At 34.9% G+C, this 22618-nt stretch overlaps 1 protein-coding gene across 5 annotated transcripts in view; it reads right to left on the bottom strand.

Annotated features, from left to right (window-relative positions):
• MMS22L (MMS22 like, DNA repair protein) overlaps positions 1-22618 on the bottom strand; it is a 124588-nt gene that overhangs the window by 60995 nt on the left and 40975 nt on the right. For 4 of the 5 annotated variants that reach the window (XM_008515934.2, XM_070556704.1, XM_070556707.1 and 1 more), the window contains 3 exons: positions 20979-21098; positions 18551-18777; positions 16196-16699 (listed from right to left, as the gene is read on the bottom strand). In XM_008515934.2, coding sequence (XP_008514156.1) covers positions 16196-16699; positions 18551-18777; positions 20979-21098 — 851 coding nt within the window. The remainder of the gene's footprint in view (positions 1-16195; positions 16700-18550; positions 18778-20978; positions 21099-22618) is intronic. The other variant, XM_070556706.1, reaches the window with a different exon arrangement.

Consider the following 22618-nt stretch of genomic DNA (forward strand, 5'->3'; position numbering starts at 1 on the left):
ATTTCATACAGGGCAATCTCAGAGCACATTCTGTAAGTGACATAGAAGAGCTTTAAGAAGAGTCTCTTCAAATTTAGTCTATTCATCACAGTACATTCTTTGTTTGTTTACATGTCTGCCTCACTAAACTGTGGGGCCCGGAGAGCGGCCATCTGATTTCACGCATCTCAATTTTCTCTAACACGGGCACACGGTCCGCCATAGCAGGTTCTTGCTGGGCGGTGAATAAAGGTGTATTGACTGAAAAATGCAGTCAATTCTGTTTCATGCACAGGCACAGAATTCTCTAAGCTATAAGAAAAAAGGGGCGGGGTGGGGGAAGACATGATTAAGAAAGCCGAGTAATTTATACTTTAATTTATAAATTAAGTAATTTTTACTTCAAGCATAAACAGTATTCCTTTTTATGGAATACCATTGAACTGATTCAGAATGGAGCTCTAAAAATGTCTCAATTTAGAATGAAAATTCTGTATCTTAAATTTACTTGTAATATACAGTCTTTCACTTCACTTCTCTGAAACCAATGGATAAGCAGTAATGAAAATAAAAGCAGTCATCACTAGGTACTCTGCTAGACACCTGAGATATATTATCTCTTTTATTCTTCAAACCAGCTCTTTAATCCATATTATTACACACATTTTACAGATTAGAAAAACTGAGGTTAAAGAAATTACGTGACTTGCTGAAGATTAAAGTGAAAGAAAGTGGCAAAGTCAACATTAAAATTCACGTTTGCAAACTTTTGCAATATTTTTTACTATAAGCAAAAGACATTAATTATTCCATATATGATGCAAACATATTAAATGACTCAAGTGGGAATTTGCTCTGCTGGTTTTGACACTGGATATGTTAATAACTCACAAAATTGAACTACAGCTAATATCTCCGTTAAATAAACCGAGCAACCCAAATTTTCAACCAGGATCTTGGAAAATCAGATAGGTACAAGAGCCAAGCCAACCTGAAATCATGTACAGCTCCTAAATGTTCACTGGGGTTAAATGCATTAAGCTTTGTTATACAAGGAGACACTATGCAGTCTTATATGATATGAGTGTGAGAGTGTGAGTGTGAGTGTGAGTGTGTGTGTGTGTGTGTGCAGTGAGATGTCTTTCATACCCCTTTCATCAAAAAACTGAAGTTGTAGAAATTTCCAAGGTATAATCCCATTTCTCCCACTCAAAATAAGACGCGGCAGAAAAGGCAGTGTGGATAAAAGCAGCAGCAACAGCAGTTTAGAAGAGTATTTTCCAAAGGGTTAATAGTGGTTCCTTCGTGGGAGGGAGATTTAGGAGGGGAACAACTTTTATTTTCTGCAGTACACAATTCCTTATTATTTACATTCTTTACAGGATACATGAATTTTGATAATATAAAAATTAAAGAGAAGCATTAAACACTCTCTCTCCAGAGCCTTCAAGTGCTTTAGAAGTTACATTGAAAACTTTATTTTATACTTGATATTAATACTAAGAAAAAAAGCTTAAATGAAATAGTAGGGAACCTATACTGGCAAATGCAGGAAAATTCTTTTTTTTAAATTCTGAGAAATGAAAGTTAATTAACCCATGTACCTGTCATTTCACCCCAAACTCTAGAAGCTTTCTGTCTCTATGTTTTCAACATAAGGAACTACACTTTTGTTCTAAAGAGAAAAAATTTGATTTTTTTTTCTAGTCTCAGGTTTTCTACTAGTTAAAAATTTGCTTCTGTAGGATACATATAATTATGGATACATGTGTGTGTATGTATAGACCTCAAATATAATTAAACCATGGCTCCCAATTATTTTTAAAGAACTATATCTAAGGTTCTATATTTTAAACTAAATCATTAAAAAAAGACCTTCCACATAAAATCAGACACATCCATAAAGATGAAAGCCTCATTTATAATGTTGCGAATGGCACATCTGGAGTTGTGCAGTGCGCAGTTTGTGTAACAGTATCCAAGAACCCTGCCAAGATACACATGAAGACATTCATCACAGCTATGTAGGAAATGGTGAAAAAAAAGTTTTCAACAATAAGAAATGGTCAAGTAAACTATGGTATATCCACACAGTGGAATATTATGGAGCCACCAAAAATAATGTTGTAGATGTCATTGATATGAAAAGCCATTGATGATACCTTGATTTAAAAAAGCAGGCCACTAAACAGTACATAACCCCATTTTGGGTTTAAAAATCTGTATGAATAGCAAAAGTCTAAAAGGACATAACAAAACATCAATAGTAGTTTTCTCAGCATGGTGACAAAAGTAACTTTTTAAAAAAATTTTCCTCATTTTCTAAGTTTTATATCACCAACATGCAACTGCCTAATATTGATGTTTTAAAAAAATTACAACTTCAGTAATCAAATGAAACAAAAAAGGTCTTATATCAGAGTTTTGCTGGTTTTTTTGAATTATTTGACTTGTGGGAGAAACCTTTTGCATCCATTCCACCCTTTCCCTAAGAGGGAGATCTATGCAGCATAAGCTACATAATCAGGAGCATTTTTCATTTTGCATTTTTATCAGATATCTTTCAAACTGTGTTGACACTGTGGTTGGTAGTCTGTTGTTAGACTGTTAAGATTAGTTGTTGGTAAAGTGCTGTTATTGGTAAAAACACATAATTGAGAGATCAACCACCCCAACTGAGGACCCCTGAAAGAAGACTATCCCAGGAATACAGGGACACTGGGGTTTCTTGCCCTGAGTAGTTTCACTTCATAAATGGATTAACTCTTGGTTAACCAGAAAATTCTGGGACAACCAATTTCCCAATAACGATTTTTTTTTAAGCAATTTACTATTAAGTATGCTCTAAAATACCCTTTTCTTTGCATCCTACCACTGGCAGCTTTTCACACCAGAGAGCCTCAAATTCCTGGAAATCTAGAAAGGAGGCTCTTTTCTTCATTATCTTTTACTGGTTTCCAGGAAAACTGCCAGTAGGAGGCAGCAACGACTGGCTGCGGCAACAGCAGCAGCTCTGCTCTGCACAGTAGTTAGCTGCTGGCTTCATTCTTCTGTCATTATATAAGCAAGATGACACTGTTCTCTAATCCAGCCAAAGCTGATAAGTACCATCAACCTGTCACTTCCTACATTTCAAATTCTAACATCACAGCATCAAAGAGTTTTTACATTTCGATTTCTTTTGCTGGCAGCAGCCGGTAGCCTCTCATTCTCCCACGGTGTTCTAATGCTGCATTTGCACACCGGGGTTACTCCCAGACTGAATAGCAGGTCATCCCCTGCTCACTGAGCTCATCTGTGGCCCATGTGCTAGGCAATTTAGATCCAATCAGCCCTTATTTAGCTCAAGAGTAATGAGCAGCATAGTGACACAGACTTAAGCCTGACCCTCAGGACACTGCTCATCAAGCAGTAAAACTGTGACAAAATCATTCATCTTCCACCCGCTGGCAAGAAATAATACTCGCACTCACTGTATTACTTTTCAAGATAAAAAAAAAAAAAAGTCCTGAATTTTCATGATGTGAGACATTAATTTGCAGAAAGCTGAATTCCCTTAAACCCCCCTGTTGCTATGAGCTCACCAGGGGGAAATAGGCCTTAGGAGACTGAAATGGAATAAAGAAAATTGCTCCAGCTTTCTTTTCATTTTAAATAAGCCTTAAATCTGACAAGAGCTATCCTAAAGAGAGAAAAATATATATCTTGTAAGGTAAAGAAGAAACAATTGAAATTAAGAGTTCCAAATGCTAGTTTCACTCCTTATATTTGTTCTCAATTTTTTAAAAATATAAATAAACTTTGAAACAGAGGTAGATGGAGAAAGGTAAAGAATAGTTCCTTATAGGCCATATGGTGGCAAAAGTAAATTCACATCACAAAACAAAAATGTACTCTGATGTTTTCTAAGAAACACATCTTAAAGAAAATAACTTTAGGGTGATTACCAGAAGACGGTGAGGACAGCTAGGAATTTTAAAACTATAATGAATCTACTTTTTCCACAAGTTATAGTGCCTTCTGAGGTCGTAGTAATCCAAAAATAATTAACGAGTTAATTAAGAGACCGGTTTCCTTTCCTCACTGACACATCACATCATTAAAAAACATGTCTAGCAGCTTATTGTACTACACTTACAGGACATAAATGCTTAGATTATTACTTGCTTCCTCCCTTGCTTCCTCTGAGAACTTCTCTTTTAAAACCAAAGCCACCACGGCAGTTTATCTCACTGAGTTTCTTTAGTTGGGTCCAGTTACTGAAATCATGATTTCAGGTGTTTTTACCCATTCCATACTTGGAAAAAAGTTAACTTTAGCAAATCTGTCACGAATGGGATTTACCAGTCTTCAATATATTTATGATGACAACACGTCTTTGGTTTAAGAAACACAGCACTGTGTGGTGCCATGAAAGAGCACAGTAGCGATGCCTTCCCATAAACTCATTGCTGAATTTCATCCAAAGCTTCAAAGATCTGTGTGGTCTAAATACATATAGTGAACCATGGGGTTCAGACAAGGAACTGTAGTGAATAAATAAGATCGAGGAAAGTAGCTTTCGTCTCACCCCAACATCTTTTGATTTATTACCTCTCGCTAAAGAGAAATATTCCAGGGCCTGGTACAGAAAATAATCACGGCGCTTCTATTCCCTAAACAACTGAGCTGATCCACTTTCAAAAGAATGAAATGTTTCCTTTACAGACTATATTTCTTTTGTCCTTATCCTTTTATCCCAAAGTTCCTCATCTCAATTTCTGTTTCACAGTGTTCTTTCTCCAGCCTTATCTTCCCTCTTTCTCCCAATTATGAGAGGTGGATTTGCTGTTTCATCCCAGAAAAAACAGATTTTTAGTAACTTCAAACTTCAAAAGCAAATATGAATCATAAAGAAGTCATAAAGCTCTATTCATCTACTTACTGGAAGTAGGAGTAATCTTGAAAAAAAATCTAATATAAAGTTATTTTTAATAGCTCTTAATTTTATAATTACTGGAAATTGGAGTTAAATATTACATCTGACTTAGGTTATACCTGGAGATTACAAGACTTGGGGTACAGCAAATACAACAAATCGAAGACTCAGAAAGGCGGGGAAGACTAAGAAGTCTATGGAAATGTTGGTCCCTTTTCTTTGTAGCCAGCATTCTGAATTTCACACTGACGTGCCTGGCTGTGAGACTATTTTCTACCATCATGCTGGAGTCACTCAATAGGCCCTTCCAATACGGAATCTTCCATTCTGGGGAACTATCTTAAATTATTTTATTGATTATTTCCTCTACTCCATTATTTCAGTTCCCTCTTCCAAATACCTTGCTTTCAACTTAGTCCTACTACAGATGATCTCTACTTTTAGACTCAAAGTGTTCCTGTGGACTCAGCCTTGATGGAGAGGTTCTCGAAACTCAAAAAAAGTGAAAGCTCAAAGGCCCACTTACTCCCCCTGTTTCCATATTTCAGTGGGAGAATAGTTTGGTGATAACTATTGAATTGGCAAGAGAAAATAATAAAAAGTGGTCCAGAAAATTTCAGCTAGAGTAGACATGAGTTTGATTTTTCAATAACACCAAAAACCCTTCAATTAATTGAGAAGAACAGACTCCTATCATTCCTCTGGAGGTCCCTTCTGCCTCCTGATGTTTAGGAGGCAATAAACACAGAGGTGAAATTCAGATTATGCATTAAATCCATAGCCTGGCTGCACAGATACTGCCATCTACTTTCATGTGGATTTTGGCAAGAATTGTTGGATATGCCGGTAACATTTGGGGACAAGTATAAATAATTATCAAATAATGCTGAATGACAAATAGTAAAATATGAAATGGTGAAAGTTGACGGTTTGAATAAACACTTACTAATCACTCTTCTTTTTATTTTCTTAGTCTATCTTTCTTATGATAAATATATGAGTGCATAGCATAAACACTGCATTTAACTGGTTCACTGATGTACCTAAGTGCCCAAAATAATGCCTACTATAAATAGGCACTCATAAATATTAGTTGATTTGCTCAATAAGTAATTTGTTTAATGAATATATATCCTCTGTAAAAAACAATTACAACACAAAGTAGAAAGCAATAAAGGACATTGGAGAGAAAGTGTTAAGGAATTTTAATGGGAAGAGAGCTTATGCAAGATTGGGGACACACTGACAACCATACATTTCAAGAGATGCTTGGAATGAAGAATAACATTATTCACATTAAAGAAAACGAATTATTCACAAATGAAGAAAAGCAACATGTATGGAGAAATTAATCCGGTCCCTGCTCAGCACAGGCGCAGCATCTAAGTCAGTACTGTCCAAGATACCTTCTGCAGTCCCCTGCAGTAGGCACTGACTACACCACATATAGCTGTTGAGGACTTGATATGTAATCAGTGTGAAGGAGGAGTTGAATTTTTCATTTATATTCATTAACTTCAATTTTCACACATAGTTAGTGTGTATGAATAGCAGAGATCTAAGAAAATGTTCACAGAAATCCTATAGGTGGGTACAATATTATAAAGATGCAGCTGAAGCTTAGAAAAGGTAAAGTAACTTCCCAAGACTGCACTGTTGGTAAGTGGAAGACAGCTGATTTGAACTCAGGTTTATTGACCCAAAAACTTTTTTATACTATGCTGCAAAAGTAGCAACTCTCAGACACTGAGAGGGGTTCCTTAAGAAACCGAGGCAGGCAAGACCTAGTGGCCTAGTGGTTAAGTTCAGCATGTTCTGCTTTGGTGGCCTGGGTTCGGACCTACACCACTCATTAGTAGCCATGCTGTGGTGGTGGCCCACATAAAAAAAGAAAAAAAAAAAAAAGAAGAGGAACATTGGCAACGGGTGTTAGTTCAGGGTGAATTCTCCTCAGCAAAAACAAAAGGCAGCGGGAAAAAGCACAACTTGCTGTGGTGGAACTGTCTACTCCTGTCTCGAATTCTGGCTCCTCCAGTATATGATGCTCTGATTCCATCTCTAACTCTGATCTACTTGCCACTAACTTCTGAAACCACCTTTCCTTTCTTGCAAATCCCTCTTTTCCTTCTTTTTCTGTACTCTGCTATCCCACCTCTGTGCCTACTGTGACCATAATTGACCATTTCTGACTTCTGATCTTGACAATGACTTCCATTTCCTGGATTTAAGCCATTTCTAATCATTGGTTTTCACACAATTTCAGCTTATTCAGTCCTCAGAGCTGGCTATATTGCCCAGGCCATGTTCTGGCCTGAACCTTCAATTGGTTTTCACAGGAGAATATAAACAAAGGAAAGAGAGACTTGGAGATTTCTTGAGAACTATTAGTTCCATCTGACTAAAGTAAAGGAGAATCACAAGGAAAAGTTGCAGACATGGGTAAAGCCAGACTGTGGATGACTTTGAAGACCATGACAAGAAATTTCAAATTTTCTGTATCCATCAGGATGTCACTAAAGGTGTTAAAACACAGAATGACATAAGCAGACTTGTTGTCCAAGAAGATAAATGTGGCAAGAGAATATGAGATGAGCATAAACAACAAAGGAAAAAGAGATAGATAGGACTTCATCAAAATTTTTAAAATTTATGCTGCAAAGGGCAACATCAAGAAAGTGAAAAGACAACCCACAGAATAGGAGAAAATATTTGTGACTAATATATCTGATGAGGAACTTGTATCTAGAATATATAAAGAATTCTTACAATTCAATAACAAAAAGACAAATAATCCAACTTAAAAATGGGCAAAGGATCCAAATAGGCATTTCTCCAAAGATGACATAATGACCAATAAGCACATGAAAAGTGCATGATCAACATCATTAGCCACTAGGAAAATGCAAACCAAAACCACAATGAGATACCACCTCACATCCAAAGATCACTACAACCAGAAAAGACACTCAGCAACAAGTGTTGGCAAGGATGTGAAGAAATTGCAATCCTTACACACTACAGGTGGGAATGTAAAATGGTACACTGTAAACAGTTTAGCATTTCCTCAAAAGGTTAAAGAGAGTTACCATATGATCCAGCAAGTATCTACTCCTAAGCATATACCCAATAAAAACACGTCTACACAAAAACTTGTACATGAATGTGCCTATCAACATTATTCATAACAGCCAAAATGTGGAAACAACTCAATGTCCATCAATTGATGAATAGATAGACAAATTGTGGTATATTCATACAATGCATTATCTGGCAATGAAAAGGAATGAATTACTGATACATGCTACAATATGGATAAACTCTGAAGTCATTATCCTAAGTGAAAGAAACTAGTCATAAAATTTGACATATTATATAATTCCATTTATATGAAAAGTCCAGAATAAGCGGATCCATAGAGACAGAAAGTAGATTCATGGTTGCTAGGGATGGGGTTTGGGGTTGAATGGGGAGTGACTGCTAATGGGTATAAGGTTTCTTTTGGGGGTGACAAATTGTTCTAAAATTGTGGTGATGATTGTACAATCCTGTGAAAAAAACTAAAACCATTAATTGTGTGATATGTGAATTATATTCTAATAAAGCTGGTAAATAAGTGAATTGTATGATAAGTGATATATTTCAATAAAGCTATTAAAAAAAGAGATGGTCTAAGGAGGGAAAGCACTGGAGGAAAAGAGACTAGGCGACCATTGGTAATGGCCTAAAAATGGAGGAAATGGTAGTAAGAATAGAGAACGGATGATAAAACAGATCCTCCAAAGAAGACATTAAAAAAAATTCTCTCAGGGCTGGCTCAGTGGCGTACTGGTTAAGTTCACATGCTCTGCTTTGGTAGCCCAGGGTTCGCAGGTTCGGCTCCTAGGTGCAGACCTACACATTACTCATGAAGCTAGCAAAAAAAGAGGAAGACTGGCAACAGATGTTAGTGCAGGGCCAATCTTCCTCACCAAAAAAAAAAAAAAAAAAAAAAAAAAATTTCTCTTGAGCAACTGGATATAGAAAGGAAGGACATACAGACATGTCACATTTCTACCTTAAAAAATTACTTTTCTTTTACTAAGGCAGCTCCTTACCTAATCTTAGTAATATAAAACTCCAATTTCCAACAGGTCTATAATTGTGAAACAATGTGCATGTTCCTTACAATTCTGACTTTGTTTTTAAAGAATCTGATTCATTTACACATCAAAAAGCCTTTATTGAATGGCCACTATGTTAAAGGTCCTATATGAGGAAAGGGTTAAGAACGATTCAAGATAAGTTCAAACACACACACACACACACACATCCACTGAGGTTGCCTGGCATAAAGTGTCGTACAAAGAAATGATTACATTATAGGGTTTCATAAAAATAATAGTAATGATAATAAGAGCAACAACTAAATTTATTGACATCTACTAATACACCAGACACTGTGCTAACCACTTTATATTCATTATTGCATTTAATCCTCAAAATAACCTAGTGAGGTATGTGCTATTAGCCTAATTTTACAAATAAAGCTAAGATTTGAAAACAGAAGTTTTCCCTTACATTATTTTCAAAGAATTGCTTTGTACTTACACAAGGAGAATTCAAATCTATGTAAGAGATCTAGTTGGAGACTAAATAAATGACCCAAATATGAATTTCTATACATGAAAAACTAAGTAGATTACCTATGTTTCAGCAAAATACAAAAAACGTTCACAAACATTTCCCAGTTAATAGGGTGAGTAGTTTATTTTACTGCATGATTTTATAAAATATGTAACATAAAAGGGCTATAGTAAACACACTTTGCAAAATTCAAGCCTGGTAAAGAGTAAATAAGATCAAAATACTAATTCATAGTATATATGTAAAATCTCAGTTGAAAGATACATGACATATTTAATGATGAAAAAAATCTTTATTTTATATATTCCCCCAATACTAAGATTTATATTAGATTCTCTTAGAGATGCTTATGCTTTCTCTGAATCAACCAAAACTGATAGATGGATCACTGTTAGCGAGCAACTATTTGATTTTTCAAATAAAAACTGGAAATACATTTTTCCATGGGGCATACTCATGTGCTCTCTCCCCCAAATGATTAGAACACTGCCCCCAAATTTGCATCCAATAAAATCAAAATCTGCATTAAATCATATGTCATATTATACATATAAATATATATATGTATGTATATATATACACACATATGATGACAGCAGATCAGCAGATATTTTGGGCAATCTGGTATATACCAAGCATAACTATGCAAACAAATAACTGGTGATTTGATTATTTTTTTAAATCATATCCAGTTTTAAATGTTTTGTAGTAAACTATTCTTCAATAATTACAAGCTGTAACCCGATTCATACTAACAGAACACCCAGCAACAAAAGGAGGAAAAGGCTTGCATGCTGTCAAAAGTATCCTTTCTATTTTTCCTGAAAAGTCATGTAAATTACTTGGCATACACAAACCCTCCTGAGAATATTTCCTCTTGTACCACCTCCTTCCCTACCTAGACAACTCCTAGTTCTCTCACCGAAAGAAAGATCTTAAAATTTTTTTTGTTTAGACTAAGTGATACCATACCAATAAAGATTAAAATAACCAGAACTGTTGAGCATGGAAAATATTTGAAGGGAATAATAAACACAGCTCTTCTGCGTGCACGTGCACACACACACACATCCATTTCAAATGTCAAAACAGATATATACAAATAGATGACCTTCTAAGGTCACGGGAAAAGAAGAAAAGGGATTTAAAAATATATGTACTTCCAAAATGTATTCTGAAGCCAGGAAAAAGAGTCTTAATCTTTTAAGGAGTTGTACTTGAGCACACAGAATATCAAAAAAAGGCAGTCATCCCTTGTGAACTATTTCTTTGTCTCAACATTTAACATTTTAGGCAAGTTTTCAACTGCCTTCAGATTTCTTTGAAACTAGGCTCTTGTTTAATACAAAATAGGATGTCAGTTGATCAATATCCATTTGGCTTAAATTCGTAAGTCCACAACCTCCCTTAAGTGGTAGAACAAACAGGTACAAAGCTTGAAAATTTATTGTTTCTTTTTAAACTCCAAATGATATTTGCAGATGCCAAAAGGCATTTTGAAATCACTCACCCTTACTTCAGTAAAAATGAAAAGGGGGGATGGGGAGGAGAGAGAATCTCGTGAGGCCTTGTATGTCAAGCTTTTGCCCAGAGCAAATTTTCATAGCTGTGTTATAAAACCCTGAAAATGGAGGTTTATAATGGAAATGCTGACAGACCCTTAACTATAGCAGCATGAATGGATATAATTAAAGAAAAGCTTTTGGCTACACCTAACTCCACAAATGAAAGACTGCCATTTTTATATTAACCTCGAATAACAGCAAGTGAGAACTAGAAATATGATTCCAGAAAGGTAATGTGAAATGTTAAAGATGACTGCTAAAACTATTTGACATTCCAAGTTTTAAACACAGAGGCATTTAGTTAACATAACCACGTCAGTATTTTCATAATGTTACTTAATCAGCAATAAAGAATGCTCTGGTGAGCCATCAGCTCCAGTTAGCAGAAAGTGGCATATGAAGTTATTATTTCTTAACAGCCTAGAGGGAGCTGCTTCTCCCTTTAATCAGTGATCTTAGTTCCTTCCTACCTATAATTTCTCTGTCATACAGTTATAAAAACTATTACCCAGTTCAACACACACACATTTATGCAAGGACTGGTACTTTATTCCCACCTGAATTTGAAAACAGAAGAGATTGCTATGGTAAAGTATTTCATTCTTTCCCTTGTCAGAGATGCAGCCAGGAATAAATATCATCAATCTATGTAACCTATCTTCCCCATCTAAACCAAAACCCAAAGAATTTAGCTCTATTCTTAACGTAAAAGAAAAAAAAAAGCACCTAGGCTTTAATTTTTAACAACTTTCCAAAATGTTTTTGAAGTTTCTAATAATATTAATAGCACTAATATTATAGCATACTTAAAAGACTGCTATGAAAAGATCTTCAATGAAGTTCCAGATTTGGGGTTAAGAAATTAGGAACACATCTCTATGATCAAATACCTAAAGGACTTTTTCTTGTGTTTCCCCTCCCTGCCTCCCTTCCTTCTTTCTTTCTTTTTAAGGTAAACAGTCCTGAATTATCTCTGGGGCCCTTCCCCAAAACGGTCCAAACTAAAAGCAAGTCTGTTTTGACAATATCTGCCTTGGAAGCGCTCAAGATTGACAGAATAAAACAAAACCATCCAAGTCACAGTCCCTCTTATTACATACTGTAATCAGTCTCACCGAAGAACTGTGTTCAAGTTACTATGCAAGCTTCAGAAATTTAAAACATGACAATGCCTAAACTATGACAGCCTTAATAAAGACCCACACATTTCTACACTGTTCTTATTCACACATTGACCTCATACTTCTACCTGTTAAAACTGCTCCATAATTTTGGTAACAGAAGTTATACATCACTTGATATTCACTTATAGCAATTGTTTTCAATCACAGTCGAACAATATAAAACAAAAACAAAAATAAACGTTTGGTACAAGGAATCAAATGTTATCAACATAAACATTTGTGTCCTTTTCTCATAGTTTAGTCCTGAAGATGAACAACACACTCCTTTGCTCCTGCTCCAGATGATAGCAAACTATAAAGTCAAACCAGGTCTGAAAAGAAACTCCTAATATAAATGTAACTTACTTTCACCTTATATAATTGACAGTCTTCATTATGCCTCTTGATTCCTACCTCTGTACTTCTGAATAGTGACCCTGCTCATGAACAGAGATGCCTTATAGCTTACAATGTACTTCCAAGTAATATTTTTCCAACGTTCCTGAAAGCTTTGGCTTTAATGCTAAAGGACTTCTCCTAAATTGAATTTAAAGAGCAAAAATTCGGTTTTATTACAAGAAATGAAATTTAGATGGTTGAAATGGTACTAATAAATCAAAGATAAATTATTGTAAATAAAATGTGATTTACTTGTCTCCAGACCTCTTTGTGATTCATTTTTCCAACTGACTCATTAAAAAAAATATTAACTTGCAGAATTATAGAAACAAAGTAATCAAAAGTCCTTAATAAGCAATTACCCTTTCTTTAGTAGTAAAAATAAAAGGTAAAAGCACTTGGAAGTATATATGACTCGTGGTAATACTTTCAGGTTTGCAAACATTTTGCAGATTTCATTCATTTAATTACCTTCTAATTTATAAAAATGTAGTGGTATAGTTAGTTTCTGCTTAGTTATTTATAAACTATTGTACAGATGGTGTAAGAAGGCAGCTGTGGTACAGTGGATTAGAATTTGAGTTGATTCTGAAATTTAACTATTATTTTAGGTCAGTCACAAAAAGTCTCCATGTTAGCATTGCTTCATCTATAAACAGGGATGACAGGGTTGGTAAAGAAATAAATGAGATAGTATTTGTAAACTTTACATCTTTTAAGAATACAAGAATTATTCTTGTGTTTCTAGTTACTACTTCTGAATAATGACCATACAAGTTTCAGTTAGGAGTTAAAGACAAAAAGGAGTTAGTAAATGAATACAGTATGAAATAAAGAAAAAATAATTTCCTATTTTATTTCTTCGAATTTCCATTTTTAAACCTCCCCAACATTCAAAATAAGTCTCATTCCTCTAATATCAAGTTTCTATTAACATTTTTAACAAAATTCTCTGCTTACTTATCCTAGAATTCACATTTTCTAAATATACTCCTTACGCTAATCCAAAAACGAGAAAGGAGGCTGTCTCACGCACTACTAGGGAGACTGAAAACCAGTAAGAATGTTTTTTTGTAGGAAATCTGGTAATATCCATCCACATTTAAAATGCAAATATACCCATTTAGTCTTAGGAATTAATCTCCAGATATACTTCCACAAGTAGAGAGAGAATGCACGTATAAAAATGTTAAATAGAACTGTGTTTATAATAACATAAAATCACAAACAATATAAATTTCCATTATTTGGGGATTGGTTAAATAAAGTTTGGTACAGCCATATAATGAAACACTAAGTAAGAAAGGAAGAGAAACTTTTACTTGTCATCTTATATCTCATTTTTTTTTCACCATTTTTACCATGACACTATATTATATTTGCAATTTAAAGAAAATTTTAATACCAAAACAAGATTCCCAAAACTTCTAACTAAAAAGTAAATTAACAGTATTTGTAGGAGATGAATCTTTATTTAAAAAAAAAACCTATGTAAGAAGAAATACAATTGCTAAGATGATTAAAAGGGGCTTATCCATCCTCAACGGAAAAAGGCAGAAAGATATATGGATTTTGCCTCTTGGTTTCCATAACTGCCTCTTCTCAAGATGCCCATACTCTCCCTTCATTTTCTACTCCTTTGTCCCCTAAACCTTTTGAAGCCTGCAGCTCCTCATCACCAGGATGGTTTAGATCAGCAACCTCCTCTTCCTTCTTGTTTGGTATATTGAGACAAATACAAATACAATCATGCACCCCTTAACCATAGGGATACATTCTGAAAAACGCGTCGTTAGGCAATTTCGTCATTGTGCAAACATCAGAGTGCACTTACACAAACCCAGATGGTATAGTCTACTATGCATCTAAGCTATATGATACTAATCTTAGGAGACCACTGTCACATGTGCGGTCCATTGTTGAGCAAAACATCACTATGCGGTGCATGACTGTATAAATAAACAAACTCAAAATGGTACCAGAAATATGGAAATTTCTAATTTTGCCCAGGAAGCACAAGGAAATACTACTTATCACTTATTTGAAAAGTGAACAAATAAAATGAACTTGGCACTTGGAAAAGTGTCATATCTGCTAATAAAATCTACTGGACTAAAAACAAACAAATGTGGTTTGTGGATAAGACCCAGATTTAGCAAAAGCTTCTTCTAATGAAGTTGGTTATTCATTTACTTATCCACCTATCCATCCATTTAAAAATTTGAGAGCTGTAAGATTCGTGCTTTAATATGGCTTACATTGGAGGATAAAGGGATGATTACATGATCAAGAACTCTAGCTAAACCTTTAGAACTTAAACTCTAAGAGCCAATGAATATAAAAAGTACATAAAACCTAACAAGGAGCGAAAACCTGTGGATTAATCAGTATGAACACACAGCCTAACTTAAAGCAAATTAAGTAAATTAGCAATAATTAAAATTGGTAATGAATAAATTCCCAAAACTTAGTAATTCTATCAAGCTTAGTATCTTTGAAAAACAGATGCTACTTTTGTAATGTATTAGGAAGAGGGAAGCAGTCTCTTCATTAATTTCAAACATGGTTTCAAATAAAATCATATTTCGATATATAACTTTTACACAATTTTTTGGTGACAGCAACTAACTACACTGAGTGGTAGTATCTAACTTCTTAACACACACTTCAAAGGTAAAACTGTTATGTGAAAAGGGCCTTAAAGGGAATAAATGTGACAACCACTGTTCTTATCCATTATTGTCTGGGTCTGAGTATATCTGAATATTTTAAGTGAATCTGAAAAGAATAAGTTTTGTTTAGGTGATTGGTGTTATAAATAGAACAAGCCTTTTTTTGTGTGTGTGTGAGGAAGAGTCTCCCTGAGCTAACATCTGTGCCAGTCTTCCTCTATTTTATGTGAGATGCCACCACAGCATAGCTTGACGAGCAGCGCCAGGTCTGTGCCCAGAATCTGAACCTGTCATCCCCAGGCTGCCAAAGCGGAACGTGCCAACTTAACCACTACACCACTGGGTGGGCCCCTAGAACAATCCTATCTTAATCTCAGAATAAACTGTTTTAGCTGGAAGTATTTCATGCAGCTGAGGCTACAACTCTGCAGCAAAATATTTAAAGAAACTTACTTTTTTTTTTAACGGTATAGTGTGGCTGAAACCTATTTATGGGCACAAAATTGTGTCTGTTTCAATAAAAGCCACCTCAGATTTGAGCTCATGGTCTTGCTTAGAACATTTGAAACATATCTCTGGATAGTAATACTCTTTCAGGAGAGGTAGAAAGGGAGGGAGAGGCTAAGAGGCATAGCTCCAGGACTGCACCAGAGCTGCTCTGAGTTTAGCTTACGTGTTTGCACATAAGCTTTCTTTTGAAGAACTACTGCTTGAAAGAACAGTTTGAAAACTCCTGATTTATGCCAGTGTAGCAGTAAAACCAACTCTTTCTACATTTGGATTTCATGAGTATGTCAAAAGGAAAACTAATATAGAATCAACATAGGTGGTGATATAAAACAAATCAATACATTAGCAGATTACTGAAAAACATACCTGATTCTGGCCAGAACAGCCTGTAGAAAGCTCAATACTGTCCTAAGTTCAGATTCTTGACAACCTCGCAGAAGCATACTAAATCCATCATTCAGCAGTTTTTCATGGGAAGGATGCAAGCAATGACTAGTCTCAAACACTTCTTGAACACCATCCATATAGATAGAAAGAAGTGTCCAGAGAGTCTGTCTTTGTCCCATGTCATCATTCTTAGATACCAAGAACTCCTTTGCTTTCTCCCGGAAAGCACTTGAAAATTTCTCAGCCAAAACACTAATGTCCAGATTTTTCTGGGTATACATCAAGAGGAAGGCCATCTGACCCTTCCAAATGAGAGAAGACGTTATAAAGGTGGGCTTGAGGAAATTCAGAAGGCCTAAAACATGACTTGCTACATCTTCTATCTCTGCAACAGCTGCTAACAGTAAAAAAAGACTGAAAAAGTTCTGCAGACCAACTTCAGTTAGTTCTTCCATTCTTTTTTGATGGAATTTAGAATATATTCTGTAAAACACAAAAACTTGCTTGAATAAAACTGTTTCACTCACAAAAATCCATCTTTCAAAATAACATTTCACTCAATGATTACGACAGTCTCAGTACTTGAAATTTTTAGCTACTTCCTCATTCTGGTCCTACCATATCACTTTTTCTACTTAGAAAACAAACTCACAGAATACCCCTACCTTCATAATTCTCAGTCATGCAGCAAATCGTCTATAAGTGAATCAAAGAATTCAGTGGCTTTCCCCAAAGGACAGGAGAAATGTTCTTTTCATACAGTACACGGTTTTTCCTATTATTTTGGTCCCCCCATCACCCTAATTTTTATTGACAGGTCAGAAAGACTATGAAATCTTTTAAGTACAGTTTGATGAGCTTTACAAAAATCTCAACAGGGCAATTTTATATAATAATTTTCCTTAAACTCTTTCTCCTCTGCCACTCAAAAGGACTTGCTCTTGCTACACCCTAAGACAATTCAAGGCGCTGGAAAAATTATTTCTACCTACTGACAAAGAAAAATTGTTAGCGTTCAAATGTCCAAGACTAGCCATTTAAAAAATCTCAATACTACTTAATATAATTTAATAGTTGATGTACTATTTAAGAGATTAGAATTGAAAACCATTCATCTTGAATCCTACTTACAGATTGTTAAATTTGGTAACTATAATTGGTTTATTCAAGATAGAAATGATTAATGTTCATGACAGGTTAAATGTTTATTTATAAAGAACTAATAGAGCTGATAAGCTCCTGAAAATAAAGATCTGCTTAATTATTTTTATATCCCCCATCATGTCCACTATAGTGCTTGGATATAGTATCTAGACTTGTTATTGAATGAATTCCAATGATTTCTTCTAGCAATAAAGTTCTGAGTATTATGTCTTCCATAAAATGAATTAAGATTCAAAAATAAACCGGTAAACAGAACAAAAGAAAAAACTACTGTTTGAGCCACCTAATTACTGGAGGTTTAACAAAAAAGCCACCATTAAAAAAAAGAATATTCTAAATAAAAAAATCCATGCTAATATCATAGCCTTACAAGAATTATAATTTGTGGGACTCAAATAGGAATTTCATTTGGTGATTCTTGAGAAGTCCAGACCTAGAATAAGAAGTATTCTGCTGTGAGAGCTCCCACCACATAAACTGAGCAACTGGTAGACGACAGTGTCCTGCACAAAGACGCCTAGGAAAAGGGATTTAATTGGCAAAGGATGCAGAACAAGGGAAGACAATTAAAAATTATACCTGCTTCCTAAGCAAAACTTTTAGAAAAAGAGAACAGACGAACGTGACCAAAAGTTCACGGTACCACACCAGAAATGAAAACTGAGCATACTCCCCAAATGAGAACATTAGTGTTACTTGGTTCTACTGTTAGTTGTCATTCAAGGAAGCAGAGCTTGTGGGACTACTGGGCTCAAAGAACACAAAGTTTTTAGGGTGAATCTATTACCCGCTAACGTACGATTTGGAGATGTTTTTTATTTCTATAATTTTTAATAAAACATATGCCAAGAATTACATAATAACATTACAATTAATTTTGGCAAGAAAAACAACAGTTCTCTAATATCCCTGGCATTTAATATATGAAAGTTCAATCTTCCACACTGATGAGATAGATAAAAAACTAAAATCCTCAACAAATTATGGATATTAGGTTGTTCTTTACTATAAGAAACTGGCAGGATCCAAAAACTCCACATTTTGCTGTTACATTAAGGAATATATTTTAAATGTGTAAACCATAAAGACCTCCAAGCACAAGTTAACTTAAAAAATACTACTCCAAAGATATCAGTGAACATTCTTGACAAAGAAAGATAAGGCACACACCTTCCTTTGACTTGTTTCCAAGGATGAGGGCCATTGTTCTTCATTGCTTTCTTAACAACTTTTGCCAAAATGCAAAGGAAAATGGTGTAACTACTGTTGGACTTATACAGGTCATGATCTTGTTTATCACAACAGCAGGTCTTCACCATTTCTAGCATAGACAAGGATGACTTAACAATATTTACAAGGCCTTTCAAAGGAAGCCAAGATATACTGAAAGAACTATTCTAAAAGCAAAGAAAGACAGAAAACAAGTATTAGGTCTTTGAGTAAACAAAAATGGAAAGCTGCAAATCCCAATGAGCTCATTAAAAGTTTGACTCACCTGAATCACAGAAATTACATAGCTATTACCACAAATCCCCGCAAAACACGAATTCCATAAAAGCACACAATTTCAAGGGATGTTCAGATTCCTGGATTATCCCCAAAATGTCTTTTTAACAGTTGATTTGTCCAAATTAGGATACAAACCAAGTCCACATATTGCATTGGGTCGAGCTGTCTCTTAAAGCTCTTTTATTCTATAAGTTTCTCAACGTTTTTGTCATATCATTTATTTTTATATCAGGTCATTTATTGTAGAATTTCCTACATTCTGGATTTAGCTGCTTGTATCTCCCTAGTGTCACTTAGTGTATTCTTTTATCACTTCTGTAAATTGGTGGCTGTATCTAGAGGACTGATCACATTCAGATCGAGTTTTTTGGTGAGAATCTTTCATTGGCAGTACTGCGTACTTCCTATCGCAATTAGCAAGGAGGCACTAAGTTCCAATTGTCATTCTTTTTGTGATGTTAAGATTCATCATGTTGTCAGCTTGATCTATCCATTTTAACGATCCTCACCAGCCCTTTATTTAACAGTTTTACCAGCCAATGATGATCATTGCCCAGAAGGCTTATTTCATCAGATGTACAAAATACTGATTTTTCTAATGCTATCATTTCTTCCGAATTACTTCATTGGAAATTTGGTTACTCTAAAATATAGTTTATATTTTCCTTTATCTAGAGTTTTCAGAATAATGAGGGTTTTCTTCAGAAAAACATTTCTAAAAGTATCATAAACACAAGGATTTAAACATATTTGAATGTTTAATCCACAGTAGTCATTATTCTTTCTTATGCTCAAATTTATCCAGCATTGGGCAATGGGACCTCCTTCAAGTTGGGTCCTGTGTCCTTTTGACATGAGTCTAGCTTACTTTGACATCTTACCTCTTTTCAGGTATGACAAGATACTCTAGACTCATGTTGTACACATTCTGCCTCAGAACTAGCATCAGTCATTTTTCCAATCAGCCTGACATTATGCTTCAGAGAAAGGCATCTTTCTCATTTTTAATAAGCTCCATTACATACAAACTTAAACTCGTAATTTACTTGTAAATCTTTCATTTCATTTTCTTATCTTGATTGAGGGCTTCACTATTTACCCAGAACCCAAAAGTTCCAAATCTTCTCTCCACACAATGGGGAACTAAATTATTTAAATCCACCTTTAAAATTTTTATCTTCCAAATTTATCCTCTCTTTTCTAAATCCACTGTCCCCAATTTAGTTCTCACTCACCAGATTATCTATTTATTCTACTACATTGGACTACTAACTCATCTGTACCCAATTCATTTACATCACTTTCAGAAAAAACTTTCTCAAACGCATACCTAATAAGTTACATCCCAGCTTTCCAACATCTCCTGAATAAATCATAACTCAATGGCCTATTTTATTCAGCCCTTGATGATCTGGCCCCAGAATACCTTCTCTATTTGCCTTATCTCCTGTCTTTCTCCACAGTCATCTCAGACCTATCATTCAGAACTATTTAACATGGTAGGAATAGATGTCTCCACACATCTGTCCATAATGTTCTTTTTGCTTAGATGCTCTTCTTCTCTCTACTTGGAAAATTCCACTCACTCCCCTGGTCAAGTTAAAAAATTATGACCTCATAAAGTCTTCCACAAGTCCATAAACTGGATTATACTCCCTCCTCTGACATTCTGCAGTATTATAACATTTTTTCCACAAGATAAGCATATCTGGCCACTCAGCCTGTAATAAGACTGTGTCTTATTCAGGATAGTATTAATTGCTCAATGTGTTACAAGCAATCAATAATTGTTAGAAAACATTTATAAATGAGGACTTTTAAAAATATCCTTCTGGTACAATTTGGCTACTCTGCTTACTCTCACTCTTAAGAGAAAAGTGACACCAAATGCTCTATTCCCTATGTCAATGCTATACAGACTATGTTTGTGAAAGATCAAACTATTCTTGAGATATTCTAATCTACTTTACAAAATTAACTATTTTAGGAAAATCCAAAATTATTCATAATTAAGCAATAAAAACATTCCTCAAATATCATGTACAAATTCTTCAGATTCCTAGAACAAATTCACATGCTATTTACTCACCAGGTTCTTACTATAATATTCCCAGAGAACAGTGACGATTGTAATGTTTGGCTCCCAGAAATCACAAAGTGTCAAACAACAGTGAAGACACATTCGTAATTGCTCTTCTAGTATACCATCCTAAAACATGAAGTGAAATCATGAGGAAGTGAATGGGCTCTGGCGACATGAATATTATCACTTGACAGTGCACCAAATAATCTTCCAAAAAGAATATGTATATTTACCATCAAATCATACCCATTCTCATCTTCAGACCAGACAGTCTATGTCAGGATAAGATATACTTCTAAAAATTTGCTTTAGAGATCATTAATATATTCAGATAATGAAAATTACATGGCTCAATTTAACTTTTAACTCAAGTATTTAAAAATTAAAATAGGTGTTTTACAATTGAACAGTGTAGAAACCCAGAGACTGGAAAAGAAACCCAAACTAGAAAGAAGTAGCAAAAATGATCTAATAATTAGGATGCACACAACTCCAGAGTACTTGGTAACACTTAAGTTCTAGGTCAAATTCTTCATGGGATTATCGGAGCTGCTCTTTTAAAAACCAGGGGATTGGCAGACTACAGATATTTTAAGATTTTTTGGAAGTGGCGGCAGGAGAAAGAAGTAGAAAAAAAAGTAGACACTTTAATTTAATGTAATGTTCTATGATGAAATAACCATGCATGTTTCCTAAAAAGTGACATGACATACCACTGAATTCCAATCATTCAACAATTATTTATTTAAAGCTTTCTACATATTAGGCACTATTCTGAGGTACTAGGCATAGAGCAATGAATACACTAACAGAACTTACATTTTCAGGGAGAAAAGGAAAGGAGGGCACCAAAAACAGGATAAATTTAAACAGTTATTACTACTGTGAAAAACAAAACAAAGCAGGGCAATGTGGCAGAGTAACTGGTAGACGATGTGGATCATTATTATATCAGGAGTTACGAATAGAAAGACCTTTTTGAGGGTCCCATTTGGCTAAATGATTGAATGAAAAAGAGCCAACCACTTAAAGACCTGAAAGAAAAGCATTCATGGCAGGGAAAGCACCTGAATTAGTAAATTTGGTATTGTAGGATTAAGTCAGAGACAGTGAGGGACCACATCGCATTTAAGGCTTTATAGGTCTTGGTGAGATGTACAGATTTTAAATATGTTGAGAAGCCACTAGAGGATTGTAAGCATAGGAGTGATGTGCTGTGACTGTTTCAAAAAATATCGCTCTGGATCATGCATGGAGAATAAAGACAGGGGACAGGAATAGAAGCAGGAAGACCAGTTAGAGGTAAACTGTAACACTTCCAACATAACAGAAAAGGAGATTGAGAGGTCAAGTAGAAAGCAGACGTGTCAGGAGGTATGAAGGTGTGTGGTATATAGTAAGCTTTACATAAATAACAAATGACTGGGAGTCAGTGGTGTGTCACTTTTTAACAAACATGGATGGTTATTTTAACACAGAAGATTAGATTAAAGTGTCTACTTTTTTCCTTTCCATTTCCTTCTCCTTCCACCTCAAAAGGTTAGGAAGCAATCCTGTGAAACTGCAAGACTGGGATAAGCAGACAACTTTAGAGATAATGTTTGGTAACAGAGGCAATGGAATTTGTTGATGACTTATATTAAGGT

The sequence above is a fragment of the Equus przewalskii genome, chromosome 9 (assembly GCF_037783145.1).
Source record: "Equus przewalskii isolate Varuska chromosome 9, EquPr2, whole genome shotgun sequence".
In the NCBI taxonomy this organism is placed as follows: domain Eukaryota; kingdom Metazoa; phylum Chordata; class Mammalia; order Perissodactyla; family Equidae; genus Equus; species Equus przewalskii.